Source organism: Polypterus senegalus, chromosome 4, assembly GCF_016835505.1.
Source record: "Polypterus senegalus isolate Bchr_013 chromosome 4, ASM1683550v1, whole genome shotgun sequence".
NCBI classification, from domain to species: Eukaryota; Metazoa; Chordata; class Cladistia; order Polypteriformes; family Polypteridae; genus Polypterus; species Polypterus senegalus.
Window position 1 is genome coordinate 10,090,778 of NC_053157.1, and position 19,806 is coordinate 10,110,583.

Genomic DNA, 19,806 nt, shown 5'->3' on the forward strand with positions numbered 1-19,806 from the left:
AAGCCTTCCAGGTCCTGAAGCAGCAAAACAACCCCAGACCATCACACTACCACCACCATATTTTACTGTTGGTATGATGTTCTTTTTCAGAAATCCTGTGTTCCTTTTACGCCAGATGTAACGGGACATTGGCCTTCCAAAAGTTCAACTTTTGTCTCATCAGTCCACAAGGTATTTTCCCAAAAGTCTTGGCAATCATTGAGATGTTTCTTAGCAAAATTGAGATGAGCCCTAATGTTCTTTTTGCTTAACAGTGGTTTTGCGTTTGAAATCTGCCATGCAGGCCTTTTTGCCCAGTCTCTTTCTTAGGGTGGAGTCGTGAACACTGACCTTAATTGAGGCAAGTGAGGCCTGCAGTTCTTTAGACGTTGTCCTGGGGTCTTTGTGACCTCTCAGATGAGTCGCCTCTGCTCTTGGGGTAATTTTGGTCGGCCGCCACTCCTGGGAAGGTTCACCACTGTTCCATGTTTTGCCATTTGTGGATAATGGCTCTCACTGTGGTTCGCTGGAGTCCCAAAGCTTTAGAAATGGCTTTATAACCTTTACCAGACTGATAGATCTCAATGACTTCTGTTCTCATTTGTTCCTGAATTTCTTTGGATCTTGGCATGATGTCTAGCTTTTGAGGTGCTTTTGGTCTACTTCTCTGTGTCAGGCAGCTCCTATTGAAGTGATTTCTTGATTGAAACAGGTGTGGCAGTAATCAGGAAATTGAACTCAGGTGTGATACACCACAGTTAGGTTCTTTGTTAACAAGGGGGCAATTACTTTTCACACAGGGCCATGTAGGTTTGGATTTTTTCTCCCTAAATAATAAAACCATCATTTAAAAACTGCATTTTGTGTTTACTTGTGTTATATTTGACTAATGGTTAAATGTGTTTGATGATCAGAAACATTTTGTGTGACAAACATGCAAAAGAATAAGAAATCAGGAAGGGGGCAAATAGTTTTTCACACCACTGTATATTCGCGCTAATCCAAGAGAGCACGGGGAAGCGTGACGTCAGGCGTGGGGAGCCAGGCAGGGTCCTCCTCACTGTCCTGTTTCACGAATACATGAGTGGAGCCGCGGGGTACGGCTAGTACTGTATATAAAATCCAACACCTGTCTGTCTGTCCGCTTTTCACAAGAGAATTACTTCACGGATTTAGGTTGGGTTATTTTTCTATAATTTGCTTGAACATTCCGGTTGATTTTGCGACTTCTCTCATTGCGCTATGTACTGTAGTTCACTTACGGTACCGAGTTATTTGCGCGAATCTGAGAGGGAGGCTGCGGGCCGAGGGGAGGCGGACCTCAGGAGTAGAGAGCTGGGTGGGGCTTCACGAGTAGGGAGCTGGGAGGGTCTCTCCTCTCTCACACGCCAGCCTCCATTCGAGTCGCTGTACCTCTCGCCACATGTTGGCGCACACCCTGTCTAGCCGCTTAGCTAGTGATACCTGTTTGTTCAGCAGACATCATCATCTACAGATTGTTAAAGAGTAATGTTTGACGTTTTTGAGAGAGGGAGATCAGAGCTACATGTGTTTTAGAGGGTACCTGCTCATTGCCAGATATATCACGGCCACATGCTTTTCTCCTCACACGGAGGACGCTCTCCCGTCAGAAATGAACACGGTCAGATATAGTGCCAACGTCAATTGATTTTTAAAGTTTGTCCTGTTTCACCACTACATGGGCACAGCCAGGGTGGACAGCTAGTAGAATAGAAAATCAGTTCAAATTATCAGGAAAGATAACAAAATCAACGTTTAGGAATACTGTAATTCTGTTTGTGGATTATTGTGAGAAGAAGTTAGAGGGCAAGGAATCTGTGAAGATGAAAGCAAACCAAATTAAAAATGTCTTCAGAAATTCCTCTATGTTTATAAATAAATACAATCATTTTTTATTTATCAGTTACTTTTAAATCAACACAGAATGAGGTACATTAAAATATGAATAATAAACAGCAGAGTCAAACTCCCAAGAGTATGCTTCATCACTGTATCTTAATAAATCAAATCAAAAACTTTTAAGAAACACATAAAAGAACAGAGCCCTGAAATATTACAATATTTCAACTTCCAAACCGATATAAAACAACTCGACTAAGACTTGTGCTCAACAGCCACTCACTGACGAGAAGGGACCTCCATTAGCGTGGAGTGCGCTGTCCTCAGCGTAAAAGGCACTCTTGGCGCTGCTTCTTCTTCACAAAGATTTATTTTTTCCCAGTCTGTCCTTCAATATTCAGGCTCAGGGCATTCCGTCTCTCTTTTCGTTCTCTGATTGACGTGGCCACCAGTTTTCCCACAATCCTCATGTCTGCTTCTTTTAATACTGGGTGTCCAGACACTAAAACAAGAGGAACAAATATGAGGAATTTAAATGATTCTTTTCCCAACACCGTTACATCTGATCTGATATGGGAGCAAACAAGGCATGCTTTATGGCTTAAGTAAGAATGTATAATGCAAACAGATTTGTTGTTTTTATAGTGCTTTAAACAATGAAGCTTTAAAAGACACTTAAAAGGTGTGACACTAGAGGGCACTGCCGCTCCTTTGAACCCGACAGACAAATGTCCAGGACACCAGGTAAAAGCACAAAAAGGTTTTTTTAATTCTTTCCTTTTCTGTAATAGTGCCTCTAAGCACCCCAACAACCATACACAGGCAAGTAATACTAATAATTACAATAAACAGTACAATAACCGCACTCAATTCTCTCCTCCACACCTCCAGCAACCTCTGTCCTACTACCTCCCAACTCCAGCCTTGCTTGCTGGGTTCCCAACAGTCCTTTATATAGTCCTTGACCCAGAAGTGCTTCCGTTCTTCCTCCCACGTGTCAGATGGAGGGCTTGACTTTTCTTCAGCCCAGAAGTACTTTGGGGCTTCCGTCCCCATGACTTGGGAGTACTTCTAGGTTATACGGAAAGTAAAAATCCCCCGGTCTCCCTACAGCATCTCCTGGTGGCTGCCACGGTACCCAGCAGGGCTGTGAAGCCGAACTCTGGATCCCATGGTGCCTTGCAGGAATCCGGGGCACTGCTAAGCTGATCTAGCGTCTTGGGGGAGGCAGTGTCCCAAAGTAGCGGTCTTCCTCCATCCTTCCAATCTTTGGGTGTCCCGGCCATCCATCACAAAGGCGAGTGATGACCACAGTTGGATCAAGAAAAAGAGAAGTGCGTAGACAGAGGTTCAGATTGCTGCGTACCGCAACTAATCAGACCCAGGGGTTTATATACTGTACCTATGTAATCAGAATACAGTGGTACCTCGGTGTACGTCCTTAATCCGTTCCAGATCCTTTGACTTATAATAAACAGGACGTATACCAAACGGATTTTTCCCATAAGAAATAAAGGGAAAATGATTAATCCGTTCCAATCCATCCATCCATCCTCTTCCGCTTATCCGAGATCGGGTTGCAGGGGCAGCAACTTGAGCAGAGATGCCCAGACTTCCCTCTCCCCGGCCACTTCTTCCAGTTCTTCCGGGAGAATCCCAAGACGTTCCCAGGCCAGCTGGGAGATATAGTCCCTCCAATGTGGCCTGGGTCTTCCCCGGGGCCTCCTCCCAGTTGGACGTGCCCGGAACACCTCACCAGGGAGACGTCCAGGAGGCATCCTGATCAGATGCCCGAGCCACCTCATCTGACTCCTCTCGATGCGGAGGAGCAGCGGCTCTACTCTGAGCCCCTCCTGGATGACTGAGCTTCTCACCCTATCTTTAAGGGAAAGCCCAGACACCCTGCAGAGGAAGCTCATTTCAGCCGCTTGTATTCGCGATCTCGTTCTTTCAGTCACTACCCATAGCTCATGACCATAGGTGAGGGTAGGAGCGTAGATCGACTGGTAAATTGAGAGCTTTGCCTTACAGCTTTTTCACCACGACAGACCGATGCAGAGCCGATCTGTCTGTCGATCTCACGCTCCATTCTTCCCTCACTCGTGAACAAGACCCCGAGATACTTGAACTCCTCCACTTGGGGCAAGATCTCTCAAGGGCACTCCACCCTTTTCCGGCTGAGGACCATGGTCTCGGATTTGGAGGTGCCGATTCCCATCCCAGCTGCTTCACACTCAGCTGTGAACCGATTCAGAGAGAGCTGAAGATCAAGGCCTGATGAAGCAAACAGGACAACATCATCTGCAAAAAGCAGTGACCCAATCCTGAGTCCTGACCCCCTCAACACCCTGGCTGCGCCTAGAAATTCTGTCCATAAAAGTTATGAACAGAATCGGTGACAAAGGGCAGCCCTGGCAGAGTCTAACTCTCACTGGAAACGGGCTCGACTTACTGCTGGCAATGCGGACCAAGCTCTGACACCGGTTGTACAGGGACCGAACAGCCCTTATCAGGGGGTCCGGTACCCCATACTCCCGGAGCACCCCCCACAAGATTCCCTGAGGGACACGGTCGAATGCCTTTTCCAAGCCCACAAAACACATGTAGACTGGTGGGGCAAACTCCCATACACCCTCCAGGACCCTGCTAAGGGTGTAGAGCTGGTCCACTGTTCCGTGACCAGGACCAAAACCACACCTGAATCCGAGGTTCAACAATCTGATGGACCCTCCTCTCCCTCCTCTAATCCGTTCCCATGAAAAAAAATCCTATTGTTATTGCCATATCATACATTGATGAGATTGTATAAAATAATTTAAATACTGCTTGATACTAAAATACATAAATACAAAAGAAATTAGATGAAATAAATGAAAATGTAACCTCACCTTACTTTTTAATAACGTCTTTGTTTTTCACAGCCGTAGATACCTTCGTTCTCGGCATACAGTATGCAGTAGCCAAGTCCCAGATACGCATGCCACCTTCATAGTTTTCAGCAATCAATTCAAATTTACGTGAAAAAACACAAAATCACGTGAACATTCACAGAGAGATATAGCGCGGGTGGTTCACAGAATGCTAGCAACTGGCGTACTGATGCTCGTGGGCAGTCGTGGCTTTGTCTCGAGAGAGGTAAACAAGGGTAGCGCGCGGTGTTCTAGCACACGAGTTGTATTCCAAACAAAGGTCGTATACCAAGCAAAAATTTCTCGCGTCCAAACAGGACGTATACCAAGTTGGACTTATTCCAAAGCAGACGTATGCTGAGATACCACTGTATAAGTTTAATATGTCACTGTGCTCTGTGCAAATATTTTCAGTCTGCATTTCTTTTCTTCTCACATGTACAGCTAACACAAGACCTCAGCATTTATAGCTGCTAGGCAAGCATTTTAAGACAAGGACCAACTGCGAAATGGGCAACGTGCACTATTTCTGTGCGTCAGAGTCAGCATGAGATTGTATCCTCTCTTTGCCTTGTTTGGAATTGTACAGGGTGGGCCATTTATATGGATACACCTTAATAAAATGGGAATGGTTGGTGATATTAACTTCCTGTTTGTGGCACATTAGTATATGTGAGGGGGGAAACTTTTCAAGATGGGTGGTGACCATGGTGGCCATTTTGAAGTCGGCCATTTTGGATCCAACTTTTGTTTTTTCAATAGGAAGAGGGTCATGTGACACATCAAACTTATTGGGAATTTCACAAGAAAAACAATGGTGTGCTTGGTTTTAACGTAACTTTATTCTTTCATGAGTTATTTACAAGTTTCTCTTTGTTTACAGCCATTGACATGTCGCAGAGGTTAACACGTGAGGAGCGGATAGAAATTGTGTTGATGTCTGGTGAACGCAGTAACCGGGTCATTGCAGCAGATTTCAATGCAAGACACCCTACGAGACCACCCATCTCCCATGCTACAGTTAGCAAACTGCTTGCTAAGTTTCGTGAAACTGGTTCAGTGTTGGATTTGCCAAAATGTGGACGCATGAAAACTGTCACTAATGAAGAAACATCAGTGGCTGTCCTAGCTTCATTCAGCAAGAGCCCACAGCGTAGCACTCGCCGCATGTCACTGGAGAGTGGCATTAGTCGAACATCCCTTCGGCGGATATTAGCTACTCACAAATGGCACCCTTACAAACTCCAGCTACTGCAGCATCTCAACGAGGATGACCCAGATCGGCGCACTGAATTTGCAGAATGGGCAAAACAAAAATTGGAACAGGACCCTCAGTTTACAGAAGATTTTGTTCAGTGATGAGGCAAACTTTTATGTGAATGGTGAAGTTAACAAACAAAACCACCGCTATTGGTCTGACACTAACCCACATTGGATAGATCCCTCCAAGACTGTTGGAACAAAAAATTGATGGTATGGTGTGGTATATGGGGTACAAAGATAGTGGGGCCATTCTTCATCAATGGAAACCTCAAGGCCACTGGATATGCGAAATTGCTACATGATGATGTGTTTCCCTCTTTATGCACTGAAGCTGGCACGTTCCCTGAGTTTTTCCAGCAAGATGGTGCACCACCACATTATGGGTGTCAGGTCCGAGCATTCCTAGATGAACAGTTTCCTGGAAAGTGGATTGGTCGTCGTGGGCCAGTTGAATGGCCCCAAGGTCTCCCGATCTGACCCCCTTAGACTTTTTATCTTTGGGGTCATCTGAAGGCAATTGTCTATGCTGTGAAGATACGAGATGTGCAGCACCTGAAACTACGGATACTGGAAGCCTGTGCTAGCATTTCTCCTGCGGTGTTGCTATCAGTGTGTGAAGAGTGAGAGAAGAGGGTTGCATTGACAATCCAACACAATGGGCAGCACATTGAACACATTTTATAAGTGGTCAGAAACTTGTAAATAACTCATGAAAGAATAAAGTTACATTACAACCAAGCACACCATTGTTTTTCTTGTGAAATTCCCAATACGTTTGATGTGTCACATGACCCTCTTCCTATTGAAAAAAACAAAAGTTGGATCCAAAATGGCTGACTTCAAACTGGCCACCATGGTCACCACCCATCTTGAACAGTATCCCCCCTCACATATACTAATGTGCCACAAACAGGAAGTTAATATCACCAACCATTCCCATTTTATTGAGGTGTATCCATATAAATGGCCCACCCTGTATTATTCACCTAAGTCAGGGCCTGCACATGGAGAAAGAGTATAAAGTGTTTAACATTGCCCGGCACACCTTTGAAGCCGACGGACGGATGGGAGATAACGTCATCTGATCCACCGCAGCAAAGAAAATGGCAGACTCTACACATTGGGCTCCCACTCCCGAACTTGGTTTTTGTCATGGCTTCCTTGTCTGTTGTGCCACGTAAACCACCATTAGAAATAAACTTGATGCATTAGGATTAAAAGTCAAGACAGAGGTAAGGAATTTAGGGGTAACTATTGACTTTGACCTGAATTTAAAATCACATGTTAATCAGACCACTAGGACAGCATTTTTTAACTTAAGAAATATAACAAAAGTTAGACCTCTTATATCATTGAAAGATGCTGAGAAATGAGTTCATGCTTTTGTTTTCAGCCGACTAGATTACTGTAACGCACTCCTCTCAGGACCACCCAAAAAAAGACATCAATCGACTGCAACGAGTGCAGAATGGAGCTGCTAGAATCTGAACTAAGGAAAAGAAAATCCGAGCACATTTCTTCAGTTATGATGTCACTACACTGGTTACCTGTGTCATTCAGGATTGACTTTAAAATTCTGCTTATGGTTTACAAAGCCTTAAATAATCTCGCCCCATCTTATATATCGGAATGTCTGACACCATATATATTCCAAATCTTAATCTTAGATCCTCAAATGAGTGTCTGCTTAGAATTCCAAGAGCTAAACTTAAAAGAAGTGGTGAGGCAGGCGGCCTTCTGCTGTTAGGCACCTATAATCTGGAATAGCCTGCCAATAGGAATTCGCCAGACTGATATGGTGGAGCACTTTAAAACTCTGCTGAAAACACATTACTTTAACTTGGCTTTGTCATAACTTCATCTTAGTTTAATCCTGATGCTCTGCATATTCAATTAATTATCATTACTATTCATGGTGGCTCCAAAATCCATACTAACCCCTACTCTCTCTTCTGTTCTTTTTCCGGTTTTCTGTGGTGGCGATCTGTGCCACCACCACCTGATCAAAGCACCGTGATGTCCCTACATTGAAGGATTAAGGGCCAGAAGTTCACGTGACCGTCATCATCAAGTCCTTCCATGTGAAACCTGAATACAAAGAGGACTGACTGAGGTCATTTATGTCAGGTAGAATGCCTAGAGGTGGTCTCATGACCCCTGAACCCCTGCAGATTTTATTTTTTCTCTTCAGCCGTCTGGAGTTTTTTTTTTTTGTTTTTTCTGTCCTCCTTGGCCATCGGACATTACTCTTATTCTACACTCACCTAAAGGATTATTAGGAGCACCATACTAATACGGTGTTTGACCTTCAGAACTGCCTTAATTTTACATGGCATTGATTCAACAAGGTGCTGAAAGCATTCTTTAGAAATGTTGGCCCATATTGATAGGATAGCATCTTGTAGTTGATGGAGATTTGTGGGATGCACATCCAGGGCATGAAGCTCCTGTTCCACCACATCCCAAAGATGCTCTATTGGGTTGAGATCTGGTGACTGTGGGGGCCATTTTAGTACAGTGAACTCATTGTCATGTTCAAGAAACCAATTTGAAATGATTCGAGCTTTGTGACATGGTGCATTATCCTGCTGGAAGTAGCCATCAGAGGATGGGTACATGGTGGTCATGAAGGGATGGACATGGTCAGAAACAATGCTCAGGTGGCCCGTGGCATTTAAACGATGCCCAAATGGCACTAAGGGGCCTAAAGTGTGCCAAGAAAACATCCCCCACACCATTACACCACCACCACCAGCCTGCACAGTGGTAACAAGGCATGATGGATCCATGTTCTCATTCTGTTTACGCCAAATTCTGACTCTACCACTTGAATGTCGACAGAAATTGAGACTCATCAGACCAGGCAACATTTTTCCAGTCTTCAACTGTCCAATTTTGGTGAGCTCGTGCAAATTGTAGCCTCTTTTTCCTATTTGTAGTGGAGATGAGTGGTACCCGGTGGGGTCTTCTGCTGTTGTAGCCCATCCGCCTCAAGGTTGTGCGTGTTGTGGCTTCACAAATGCTTTGCTGCATACCTCGGTTGTAACGAGTGGTTATTTCAGTCAAAGTGGCTCTTCTATCAGCTTGAATCAGTCGGCCCATTCATTCTCCTCTGACCTCTAGCATCAACAAGGCATTTTCGCCCACAGGACTGCCGCATACTGGATGTTTTTCCCTTTTCACACCATTCTTTGTAAACCCTAGAAATGGTTGTGCGTGAAAATCCCAGTAACTGAGCAGATTGTGAAATACTCAGACCGGCCCGTCTGGCATCAACAACCATGCCACGCTCAGAATTGCTTAAATCACCTTTCTTTGCCATTCTGACATTCAGTTTGGAGTTCAGGAGATTGTCTTGACCAGGACCACACCGCTAAATGCATTGAAGCAACTGCCATGTGATTGGTTGATTAGATAATTGCATTAATGAGAAATTGAACAGGTGTTCCTAATAATCCTTTAGGTGAGTGTATGTTAATTAGTGTTGTCTTATTTTTAATTCTTACTTTGTCTTTTATTTCTCTTTTCTTCATCGTGTAAAGCACTTTGAGCTACAATATTTGTATGAAAATGTGCTATATGAATAAAGGTTGTTGTTGCTGTTGTATTACAGAAAGCTAAGTTATTTCTCCTATGTGATTTCTTACCGCCGTATCACTGAGGGAGGGATATCACCTTTTTATTTTATATCTACATACTAGGTTGTTGTACCGTGTTAGCCATTACGAATGTAGAGAAAAGCCAAGCAAAATGACACCTTTTATTGGCTAACTAAAAAGATTACAATATGCAAGCTTTCGAGGCAACTCAGGCCCCTTCTTCAGGCAAGATGTAATACAGAAACTGAAGTTAGATTCGGGTTATGTAACACGCAGCAATTACAAAAGAACTTATTCCAACAAGGGAGCTAGTGCCCCCTGCTGGATACAATCTTAAAGACACGTTTCAGACCTGATCGACACAAGAGATAAAGGGGTGCCTGCGTGAGACACAAGTGGTGTATTGTATTTAAATGTTTATTATGGGACCTCCGTGCGTTATGTGAGGTTCACAGACATTTATAACACCACTGTGAGTGTGGGACGTGACTGACAGGTGTGTTAATGAATGTCAAGACAAAGGGGGAGCACAGTTCATCACTTGATCATTTATTAAAAGGTAAATTATTAGCTTCAGCGCCCAAGGCTTAACGTTGTCCTACTAGAAGCCGATACCTCACATTTAGAACGCTGCCAGTCTTTACAAAACATAAAACTCAAGAATGGTCAAGAATGAACAGAATGTTTATATCGAGCAATGAATGATTCAAGTTTAAAAAATACCGCATTTACTCGTGTACCACGCGCCCTTGTGTAAGACGCGCACCCTAATTTTTACAAAGAAAATGACGAAAAAAGTTTTGCCCCGTGTACGACGCGGGTTGTGATTGTATAGGAAGCGTTTATAGAGAGAGAGAGAGAGAGAGAGAGCGCGAGTGGGCGAGTGAGCGAAAGAGAGAGCAAGCTAATGAGAGAGAGCACGAGTGGGCGAGCAAGCGAGTAAGCGAGTGAGCGAGAGAGAGAGAGAGCGCGAGTGGGCGAGCAAGCGAGTGAGAGAGAGCACATGAGTGGGCGAGTAAGCGAGAGAGAGAGAGAGAGAGCGAGCGAGCCCAAGCAGAAGAAGTAAGCATTACAGAATTACATTTCCTCGTGTATGACGCGCACCTGATTTTCTAATGCTAATATTGGGGGAAAAAATGTGTGCATGGTACACACATAAATGCGGTATAAGGGCGGCATAGTGGGCGCAGTGGCCTCGCAGTAAGGAGACCTGGGGTTTGCTTCCCGTGCCCTCCCTATGTCTGCGTGGGTTTCCTCCCACAGTCCAAAGACATGTAGGTTAGGTACATTGGCGATCCTAAAAATTGTCCCTAGAGTGTGCTTGGTGCGTGCCCTGTGGTGGGCTGGCACCCTGCCCAGGGTTTGTTCCTGCCTTGCGCCCTGTGTTGGTTGAGATTGGCTCCAGCAGACCCCCATGACCCTGTAGTTAGGATATACCGGGTTGGAAATTAACTGACTGACCGACCAAAAAATATAACAAAGACATCCTGACAATAATCACAAAGACACCACAACGATGCAATACAATTAACACTTTAAACTCAGCCTCATTCATGTCCATTGAATGTTGATTGATGAAAAGCACCCACGCTATTAATTTACGAGTGATATATGAGAGACTTATTTTTTACTTTTTAGTACACTTGTTAACTTAAAATAAGCGTGGTTTTTAAAAAGTATTTACATACAGTAATCCCTCCTCGATCGCGGGGGTTGCGTTCCAGAATATATATATATTTTTTTCAACTTTTTAGTCCTGGGTTTGTTTTAGTATAATTTTCTAATCAATATTTTAACACTTCCTTTAATATTTCTATCCTTTCCTAGCGCCATCTATTGGTGATATCTTGAACTATTCTTCATTTCTTAATTAATATGGATTCCTTGATCAATTAGTGAAACTGAGTATTGATTCATGTATTGTCATCGGAAGTGAGTAAGTGTACAAAATTTCAAGTCATTTGGACAATAGGAAGTGAGTTAAATATCAATTACAAAAGCAGGTGAAGTTAATATAAACATGGTAATAAAAACAACATCAAAACTAAAATTAGAAAATTGTGAAAAACTAAAACTAAATAAAATTAAAAACAAACAAAAAAACCTACAAGTAAAAACTATCTTAAAACTAGAAAAACACTGGTCAAAAATCACTTCTTCTTCTTTCGGCTGCTCCCATTAGGGGTCGTCACAGCAGATCATCTTCTTCCATCTCTTCCTGTCCTCGCCATCTTGCTCTGTCACACCCATCACCTGCATGTCCTCTCTCACCACATCCATAAACCTTCTCTTAGGTCTTCCTCTTCTCCTCCTCTTTTCTGGCAGCACTATCCCTATCACCCTTCTCCCAGTATACCCAGCATCTCTCCTCTGCACATGTCCACACCAACGTAATCTCGCCTCTCTGACTTTGTCTCCCAACCGTCCAACTTCAGCTGACCCTCTAATGTTCTCATTTCTAATCCTGTCCAATGCAAATCTTCACATCTTTAACTCTGCCACCTCCAGCTCTGTCTCTTGTGCCACCGTCTCCAGCCCATATAACACAGCTGGTCTCACCATCGTCCTGTAGACCTTCCCTTTCACTCTTGCTGATACCCATCTGTCACAAATCACTCCTGACACTCTTCTCCACCCACCCCACCCTGCCTGCACCCTCTTCTTCACTTCTCTTCCACAATCCCCATTACTCTTGTTTCATAATACAAATCCACGAAGCTGACAATGTTACCACGTCTCCCCTTTTATATGGAAAATTAGGCCGCTGTGCCAACACACGCCTACACATGTGATCCTGCCTACTGCATGACTTCACAATGTTGCAGCTCTTCCTGGATCTTGAGAAACATGAGGACATCAAAAAGCTAACAAAATCTACATAAAAAAAGAAAAAGTGGTGGAAAACAATAAGAGGCAATAATCAATACAAGTCAGGGAAAGCGTAGATTAAAGATGCAAAAATCATAAAAACCAATGCAAGAAATCAGAGACATGAAGACACATGGAATCATGAAGATAAGAAAACAAAAGGAAAATCAAATAATGGACTGACTTGCACAAGTGAAGAAAAGTGGAGGTGGGAGGCGAACTGGTCAAAGTCTCCAAGACTGGGAGTGTGTTATAACTGACCTTGGACCCCCAGAGGTTTGTTTTCCTCATTCATGCTGCTGACTGAGTGTTTTTTCCCTCTCCTCCATTGTCAACTGTTCATAGCTCAACAATAATATTAATGGGCATTGCTATTGTTTAAGTATCTTGTCCTGCGGTGGGCTGGCACCCTGCCCAGGATTGGTTCCTGCCTTGTGCCCTGCGTTGGCTGGGATTGGCTCCAGCAGACCCCCGTGACCCTGTATTCGGATTCAGCGGGTTAGACAATGGATGGATGGATGAAGTATCTTGTCTGTTTCTCTTCTCTGTATGTTGAAGTGACACTTGAGGCCACCGCTCTACTGTCAAGTGGCTCTTCTCTCCACAGACAAGTCATCTGAGATGCTGGGTGTATCTTGAAATCCTCAGAAGGACAGACCCCCTTACCAGACTGGATGGCTAGCAATACTCTACTGTAGAATGACCTGGAGGGGGTGGGTGACTAAGTGGCAGAGGTCTCCAGGTGACTTAGTGACCATGGACCCCCCCCCTCAGAGGTTTATTTTTCCCCATTAATTCTGCTCACTGGAGTTTTTGCGTTCCTCTCCTCTATTGTCAACTGTCCATAGCTCAACAATCAATTAATGGAAAGATGTTATTGGTCTCCATTTATCCTAATTAGTTTCCACCTTATGTTCTGTGAGATTAAACAAATCTGAATTTTTATGTGTAATAATTCTGTATTTAATAGTTTATAAAATCTACACTTGCAGTTTCACCTTAGAACTTGTCACAGCACTCCATGTCTGCACCAAACTGACTTGATTACTGTTAGGATCCTTTCACGTCACTCGGTCTGAAATTGCTTTGTTTTACTGAGGTACAGTAAGAATTATGTTTCTGGACTTCTCTAGCGCCTTCAGCACCATCCAACCTCTGCTCCTTAGGGACAAGCTGACAGAGATGGGAGTAGACTCATACCTGGTGGCATGGATCGTGGACTATCTTACAGACAGACCTCAGTATGTGCGTCTCGGGAACTGCAGGTCTGACATTGTGGTCAGCAGCACAGGGCGCGCAGGGACTGGACTTTCTCCGGTCCTGTTAAGCCAACATACATCAGACTTCCAATACGACTCGGAGTCCTGCCACGTGCAAAAGTTCATTGCAATCGTGGGCTGCATCAGGAGTGGGCAGGATGAGGAGTATAGGAAGCTAATCAAGGACTTTATTAAATGGTGCGACTCAAACCACCTACACCTGAACACCAGCAAAACCAAGGAACTGGTGGTGGATTTTAGGAGAACCAGGCCTCTCATGGACCCCATGATCATCAGAGGTGACTGTGCAGAGGGTGCAGACCTATAAATATCTGGGAGTGCAGCTGGATGATAAATTGGACTGGACTGCCAATACTGATGCTCTGTGCAAGAGAGGGCAGAGCCGACTATACTTCATTAGAAGGTTGGCATCCTTCAACATCTGCAATAAGATGCTGCAGATGTTGTACCAGATGGTTGAGGCGAGTGCCCTCTTCTACGCGGTGGTGTGCTGGGGAGGCCGCATAAAGATGAAAGACGCCTCACGCCTGGACAAACTTGTTAAGAAGGCAGGCTCTATTGTAGGCACGGAGCTGGACAGTTTGACATCCGTGGCAGAGCGACGGGCACTGAGCAGACTCCTGTCAATCATGGAGAATCCACTGAATCCACTGAACAGGATCATCTCCAGACAGAGGAGCAGCTTCAGTGACAGACTGCTGTCACCGTCCTGCTCCACTGAAAGACTGAGGAGACCCCACACTATGTGACTCTTCAGTTCCACCCGGGGGGTAAACGTTAATATTAATATTATATTATTAATTTATTATATTAATGTTAATAAACAAAGTTATTGTCTGTTATACCTGAATTGTTATCACTCTTTAATTTAATATTGTTTTTTAATCAGTATGCTGCTGCTGGAGTATGAATTTCACCTTGGGATTAATAAAGTATCTATCTATCTATCTATCTATAGTGTGTTTAAACTAATCTTTAATTTTTGGTGTTTATCATGTCATTTGTAAAGTTTGTGATTGTATTTTGTCTGTGAACTGTAACAGCACTGTGAAAATTCTTTCAGTGAAAAGTGCTACATCATTGTAGAAACAGAAAAGGAAATTTGGAGGAGCCTGCTACTAAACTGCAGCACTCAAGCACTGAGGACACACCACTTGCACTTCAGAGCAGGTAATCCACCTCAATCCACTGGGTCTGGCCAGTACGTGGATGGGAGGTCAAGCTAGAAAGGTTAGGTTGCTGCTGGAAGAGGTGTTGGTGAGGCCAGCAGGTGGTGCTTACCCTGTGTGTGGATCCCAATGCTCCAGTGCCATGATGGGAATAGTCCATCCATTCATTAACCAACCCACTATATCCTAACTACAGGGTCACTGGGGTCTGCTGGAGCCAATCCCAGCCAGCACAGGGCGCAAGGCAGGAACAAACCCCGGGCAGGGCACACACACACACACACATCCACACACCAAGCACACACTAGGGACAATTTAGGATCGCCAATGCACCTAACCCGCATGTCTTTGGACTGTGGGAGGAAACCCACGCAGACACGGGGAGAACATGCAAACTCCACGCAGGGAGGACCTGGGAAGCGAACCTCAGGTCTCCTAACTGCGAGGCAGCAGCGTTACCCAATGCTCCAGTGCCGCGATGGGAATAATGCTCTGAAAAATGGTATCATGCTTTGGATGAGATGTTGATCTAAGACCCTGACTCTCTGTGGCTACAAAAAGTCGATGTCCTGGCTACACCATGGCCTGGTCATTCTGGCCCCCTAATCATCCCCTGTCCCTTATCAGCCGACTTTCTCTATCACACCTTCAGCACCTAATAGCTAACGTCAGATGATTGCACTGGTGACTGCCGGGACTGGGTGGTCTCATGGCCTGGAATCCCTGCAGATTTTATTTTTTTTTCTCCAGCCGTCTGGAGTTTTTGTTTTTCTGTCCCCTGGCCATTGGACCTTACTCTTATTCTATGTTAATTAATGTTGACTTATTTTATTTTCTTACTGTGTCTCTTATTCTTCTATTCTTCATTATGTAAAGCACTTTGAGCTACTGTTTGTATGAAAATGTGATATAGAAATAAATGTTGCTGTTGTTGTTGTTGCCTTGTCCAGGTGGCTGTTGAACATTGGTGTTGGTTGAAGTGGCTGTGTATAAAAAGCTGTATAGGAATGTAATTAATTAGTAATTATTAAAATGGGCGTCAGTAACAATAAAAGACAGCACAACCTGGTCCCCCTGCCATCCTTTTCCTGGTTAATATAGACTTGTGGTTTCCTACAAGAAGTGGCCTTCATACCCCACCTGAGGGTTACTTAGGGCTACTCTGAAAACAGGGAAACCAACCTACTGTTAGAGAAATGACGCTCTTAAGCTCAAAGCAGCCTGTAAAATGGAACTCCGTTCTCAGAATGCCAGCTCTTTGTTGTGGGCAGCAGAATCCGATTTCCTACCAACTGCAGACCAGGAAGAATGGATCTGTCCTTCTTCCCCTCCTACATGATTTCTGGTTTCTCACTGTCACTTCCTCAGAATTCACCTCCTGTTCACCCACGGCCCATACCGGATGGCTGCTGTCTTCCCACATTGGTGCACAGTGGAGCTCTCACCTCTGACAGTGTTTGTTTCTCGCTCTCTAGGTGGCCCGAATGCCCCTTGCCTTCTGCCATCCTTTGCCCAGCAGTTCCTTCCCAGCAAGACAGTGCCTTGTAAACAAAACATTATTTCCAAAATACAGCCTTTTAAGAACTGTTGATGTGCCCACAATGTTTTGCAGGAGTAAATGTCATGGAAACTTACAACATTACAAATGCATCCTGAACTGGTATTTTTAGGAGGCAAACTGGTCATGCAGCACATGCTCAGTAGTCACAAAATTGTCCAGGACAAGACACTGGAGGAAATGTGATCGCGATGGGACAGCAGTTATATTTTGCAGTCACTAACAATATCTTTTGAACTGGGAGGATAAAATAGTGACAGAGAATCCCATTAGAACTTAAGAATATGGGACATTTGACAATCGAGAGGAAACCATTCTGTCCATCAAGCTCATTTGTTTAAATAAGAGTTAAAATTGTGAGAATATCTCATTCAGATACTTCTTAAAGCATGTCAAGGTTTTCTCCGTCACTTGAGACTCGGCTACTAGATTAGGAACAAAGAACATATGAAGTGTCCCTAAATTGACTCACCTTAATTAAATAGCAGCACATAAGTAAATTCACTTATTCGAGATCGGTATAATTTCGCTTCCCTGAGTGGAGTTTGCATGTTCTCCCGATGTCTGCGTGGGTTTCCTCCCACAGTCCAAAGATATGCAGGTTGGGTGCACTGGCGATCCTAAATTGTCCCTGGTGTGTGGGTGTATGTGTGTGTGTGTGTGTGTGTGTGTGTGTGTGTGTGCGTGTGCTTTGTGAATCTGGAAAAAGCAAAGGGGGGAAATGAGGGATTATGACAATAAGTAATAAATCTATGTAGGCAATAGCAGACAGATAGATAGATAGATAGATAGATAGATAGATAGATAGATAGATAGATAGATAGATAGATAGATAGATAGATAGATAGATAGAATGAAAGGCACTATTAGATAGATAGATAGATAGATAGATAGATAGATAGATAGAAGGCACTATATAATAGATAGATAGATAGATAGATAGATAGATAGATAGATAGATAGATAGAATGAAAGGCACTATATAATAGATAGATAGATAGATAGATAGATAGATAGATAGATAGATAGATAGATAGATAGATAGATAGATAGAGTGAAAGGCACTATATAATAGATAGATAGATAGATAGATAGATAGATAGATAGATAGATAGATAGATAGATAGATGAGACTAGATAGAGTAGATAGGCACTATATAGATAGATAGATAGATAGATAGATAGATAGATAGATAGATAGATAGATAGAAGAAAGGCACTATATAAGATAGAAGAGTGAAAGGCACTATATAATAGATAGATAGATAGATAGATAGATAGATAGATAGATAGATAGATAGATAGAAAGGCACTATATAATAGATAGATAGATAGATAGATAGATAGATAGATAGATAGATAGATAGATAGACTAGATAGATAGATAGATAGATAGATAGATAGATAGATAGATAGATAGATAGATAGATAGATAGATAGATAGATAGATAGAAAGAATAGGCACTATATAATAGATAGATAGATAGATAGATAGATAGATAGAGTGAAAGGCACTATATAATAGATAGATAGATAGATAGATAGATAGATAGATAGATAGATAGATAGATAGCGTGAAAGGCACTATATATAGATAGATAGATAGATAGATAGATAGAAGAAGGCACTATATAATAGATAGATAGATAGATAGATAGATAGATAGATAGATAGATAGATAGATAGATAGATAGATAGAGAAAGGCACTATATAATAGAAGGCACTATATAGTAGATAGATAGATAGATGGATATGACTGTGAAATGTAGACCTATCTATTTACAGCAGAGACCTTATTTCCTGAGAATCCTCAGGAAAACTAACATCCCCCAAAAACTGCTGGTGTCCTTCTATCGCTGCTCTATTGAGAGTCTCCTGTGCTACTGCCTCTGCGTGGGGTTTTCCAGCTGCACAGCAGCGCAGAGGACAACACTTCAGCGGATCGTATAAAGACTGCCCAGCAGATCATCGGCTGCTCTTTACCCTCTCTGGATGAACTGCACAGCTCTCGCTGCCTCAGGAAAGCAGAAAACATCTTAAAAGACTCCTCACACCGCACTCATGACATCAGGCAAAAGACAGAGGAGCATCAAAACAAAGATGAATAGACTGAATAACAGTTTCTACCCTGTTGCTGTTAGGGCACTGAATGCCACCTATGCCTACCTCCAATGCAGCAGTGCAATAGATGGCATCCTGTGCAATAGTGTTCATGTGCAATTAAGGTCTTATGTTGAATGTTTGTGTTCTACCGTATTTCTTCTTATCCTTTCTTATCCTTTTTTTAATTATATTGTATTTATATTTTGACACCGCAGGAACTGCACCTAATTTCGTTGTTTTTGTTACAATGACAATAAAGATATTCTGATTCTGAGATAGATAGATAGATAGATAGATAGATAGATAGATAGATAGATAGATAGATAGATATTTTCCCCAGGGGGTAATTTGGGTTTTTATAAAAGCTTTTTCAATGAATATATAAACAATTAAATAAATATGCACATCCACTTTTTTCAGAACACGCACCAGAATGACTACAAAGCAAGAAAATAAAAAAATAAATCAAAGTTCTGACATGGCAGTCCCAGTCAGAGTGAGGCATTCTGCAGGTGTACTGCTATTGGTATTTAAGGAGTCCCGTTGCGTTTCTTGTCACACTTGAACTGATTGATTTTATGGCTGAAAGTCCCGAGTGTTGTTGCGTCAAAAAGAGGATGTGCAGCGTTGTTCATAATGACACTCAGTTTTGTTTTGATTCTCTCCTTCGCTACGACCTCCAGGGGTCCACAGAGTGTGTCCCATAACTGCTTACCTTTTAATGAATGTTGTACCAGATTGTCATAATGGCAGTTCAAGTAATTCTTGGGATGAAGAATTTAATTCACTTAGCATTTTATTTACTTCCTCATCTTTACCTAAGTTCATGTGCTTATGTTAGTGACTGAAGGAATGAGATTATGAGTACAATACAATAGTAGGTGGAGTGGTGGCTGAGTGACTAAGGATCTGCGCTGGTATGTGGAAGGTTGCTGTCAGAAGGTTTCCTACTCCATTTGGCCCTTGAGCAAGGCTGTTAACCTGACAATTACTGCAGGGGTGCATTACCATGGCTGACCCTTCACTCTGGCCCCTAAAGATCATACAGGAGGACAATTTCCCCTTAGGGATTAAGTATTTCAAAGCATACAAAAAAGAGGTGCTAGCCCAGCAACTGTTGGGCTTATTTTCCAATACAGACTGAGCACTTTGGCAATATGGCTGAACCTAAAGTAGAATCAGCACTCCTCTGGCCTGAGAGGAGCACCTCAGCATGT

The 19,806-nt window shown here is 43.1% G+C and overlaps 1 protein-coding gene across 1 annotated transcript in view; it reads right to left on the reverse strand.

Annotated features, from left to right (window-relative positions):
• Window positions 1-1,935: 1,935 nt before the first annotated feature.
• Window positions 1,936-19,806, reverse strand: part of LOC120527133 — a 307,413-nt gene continuing 289,542 nt past the window's right edge. Inside the window, exon 17 of the mRNA XM_039750231.1 lies at window positions 1,936-2,341. Coding sequence (XP_039606165.1) covers window positions 2,208-2,341 — 134 coding nt within the window. The 3' untranslated portion in view covers window positions 1,936-2,207. The remainder of the gene's footprint in view (window positions 2,342-19,806) is intronic.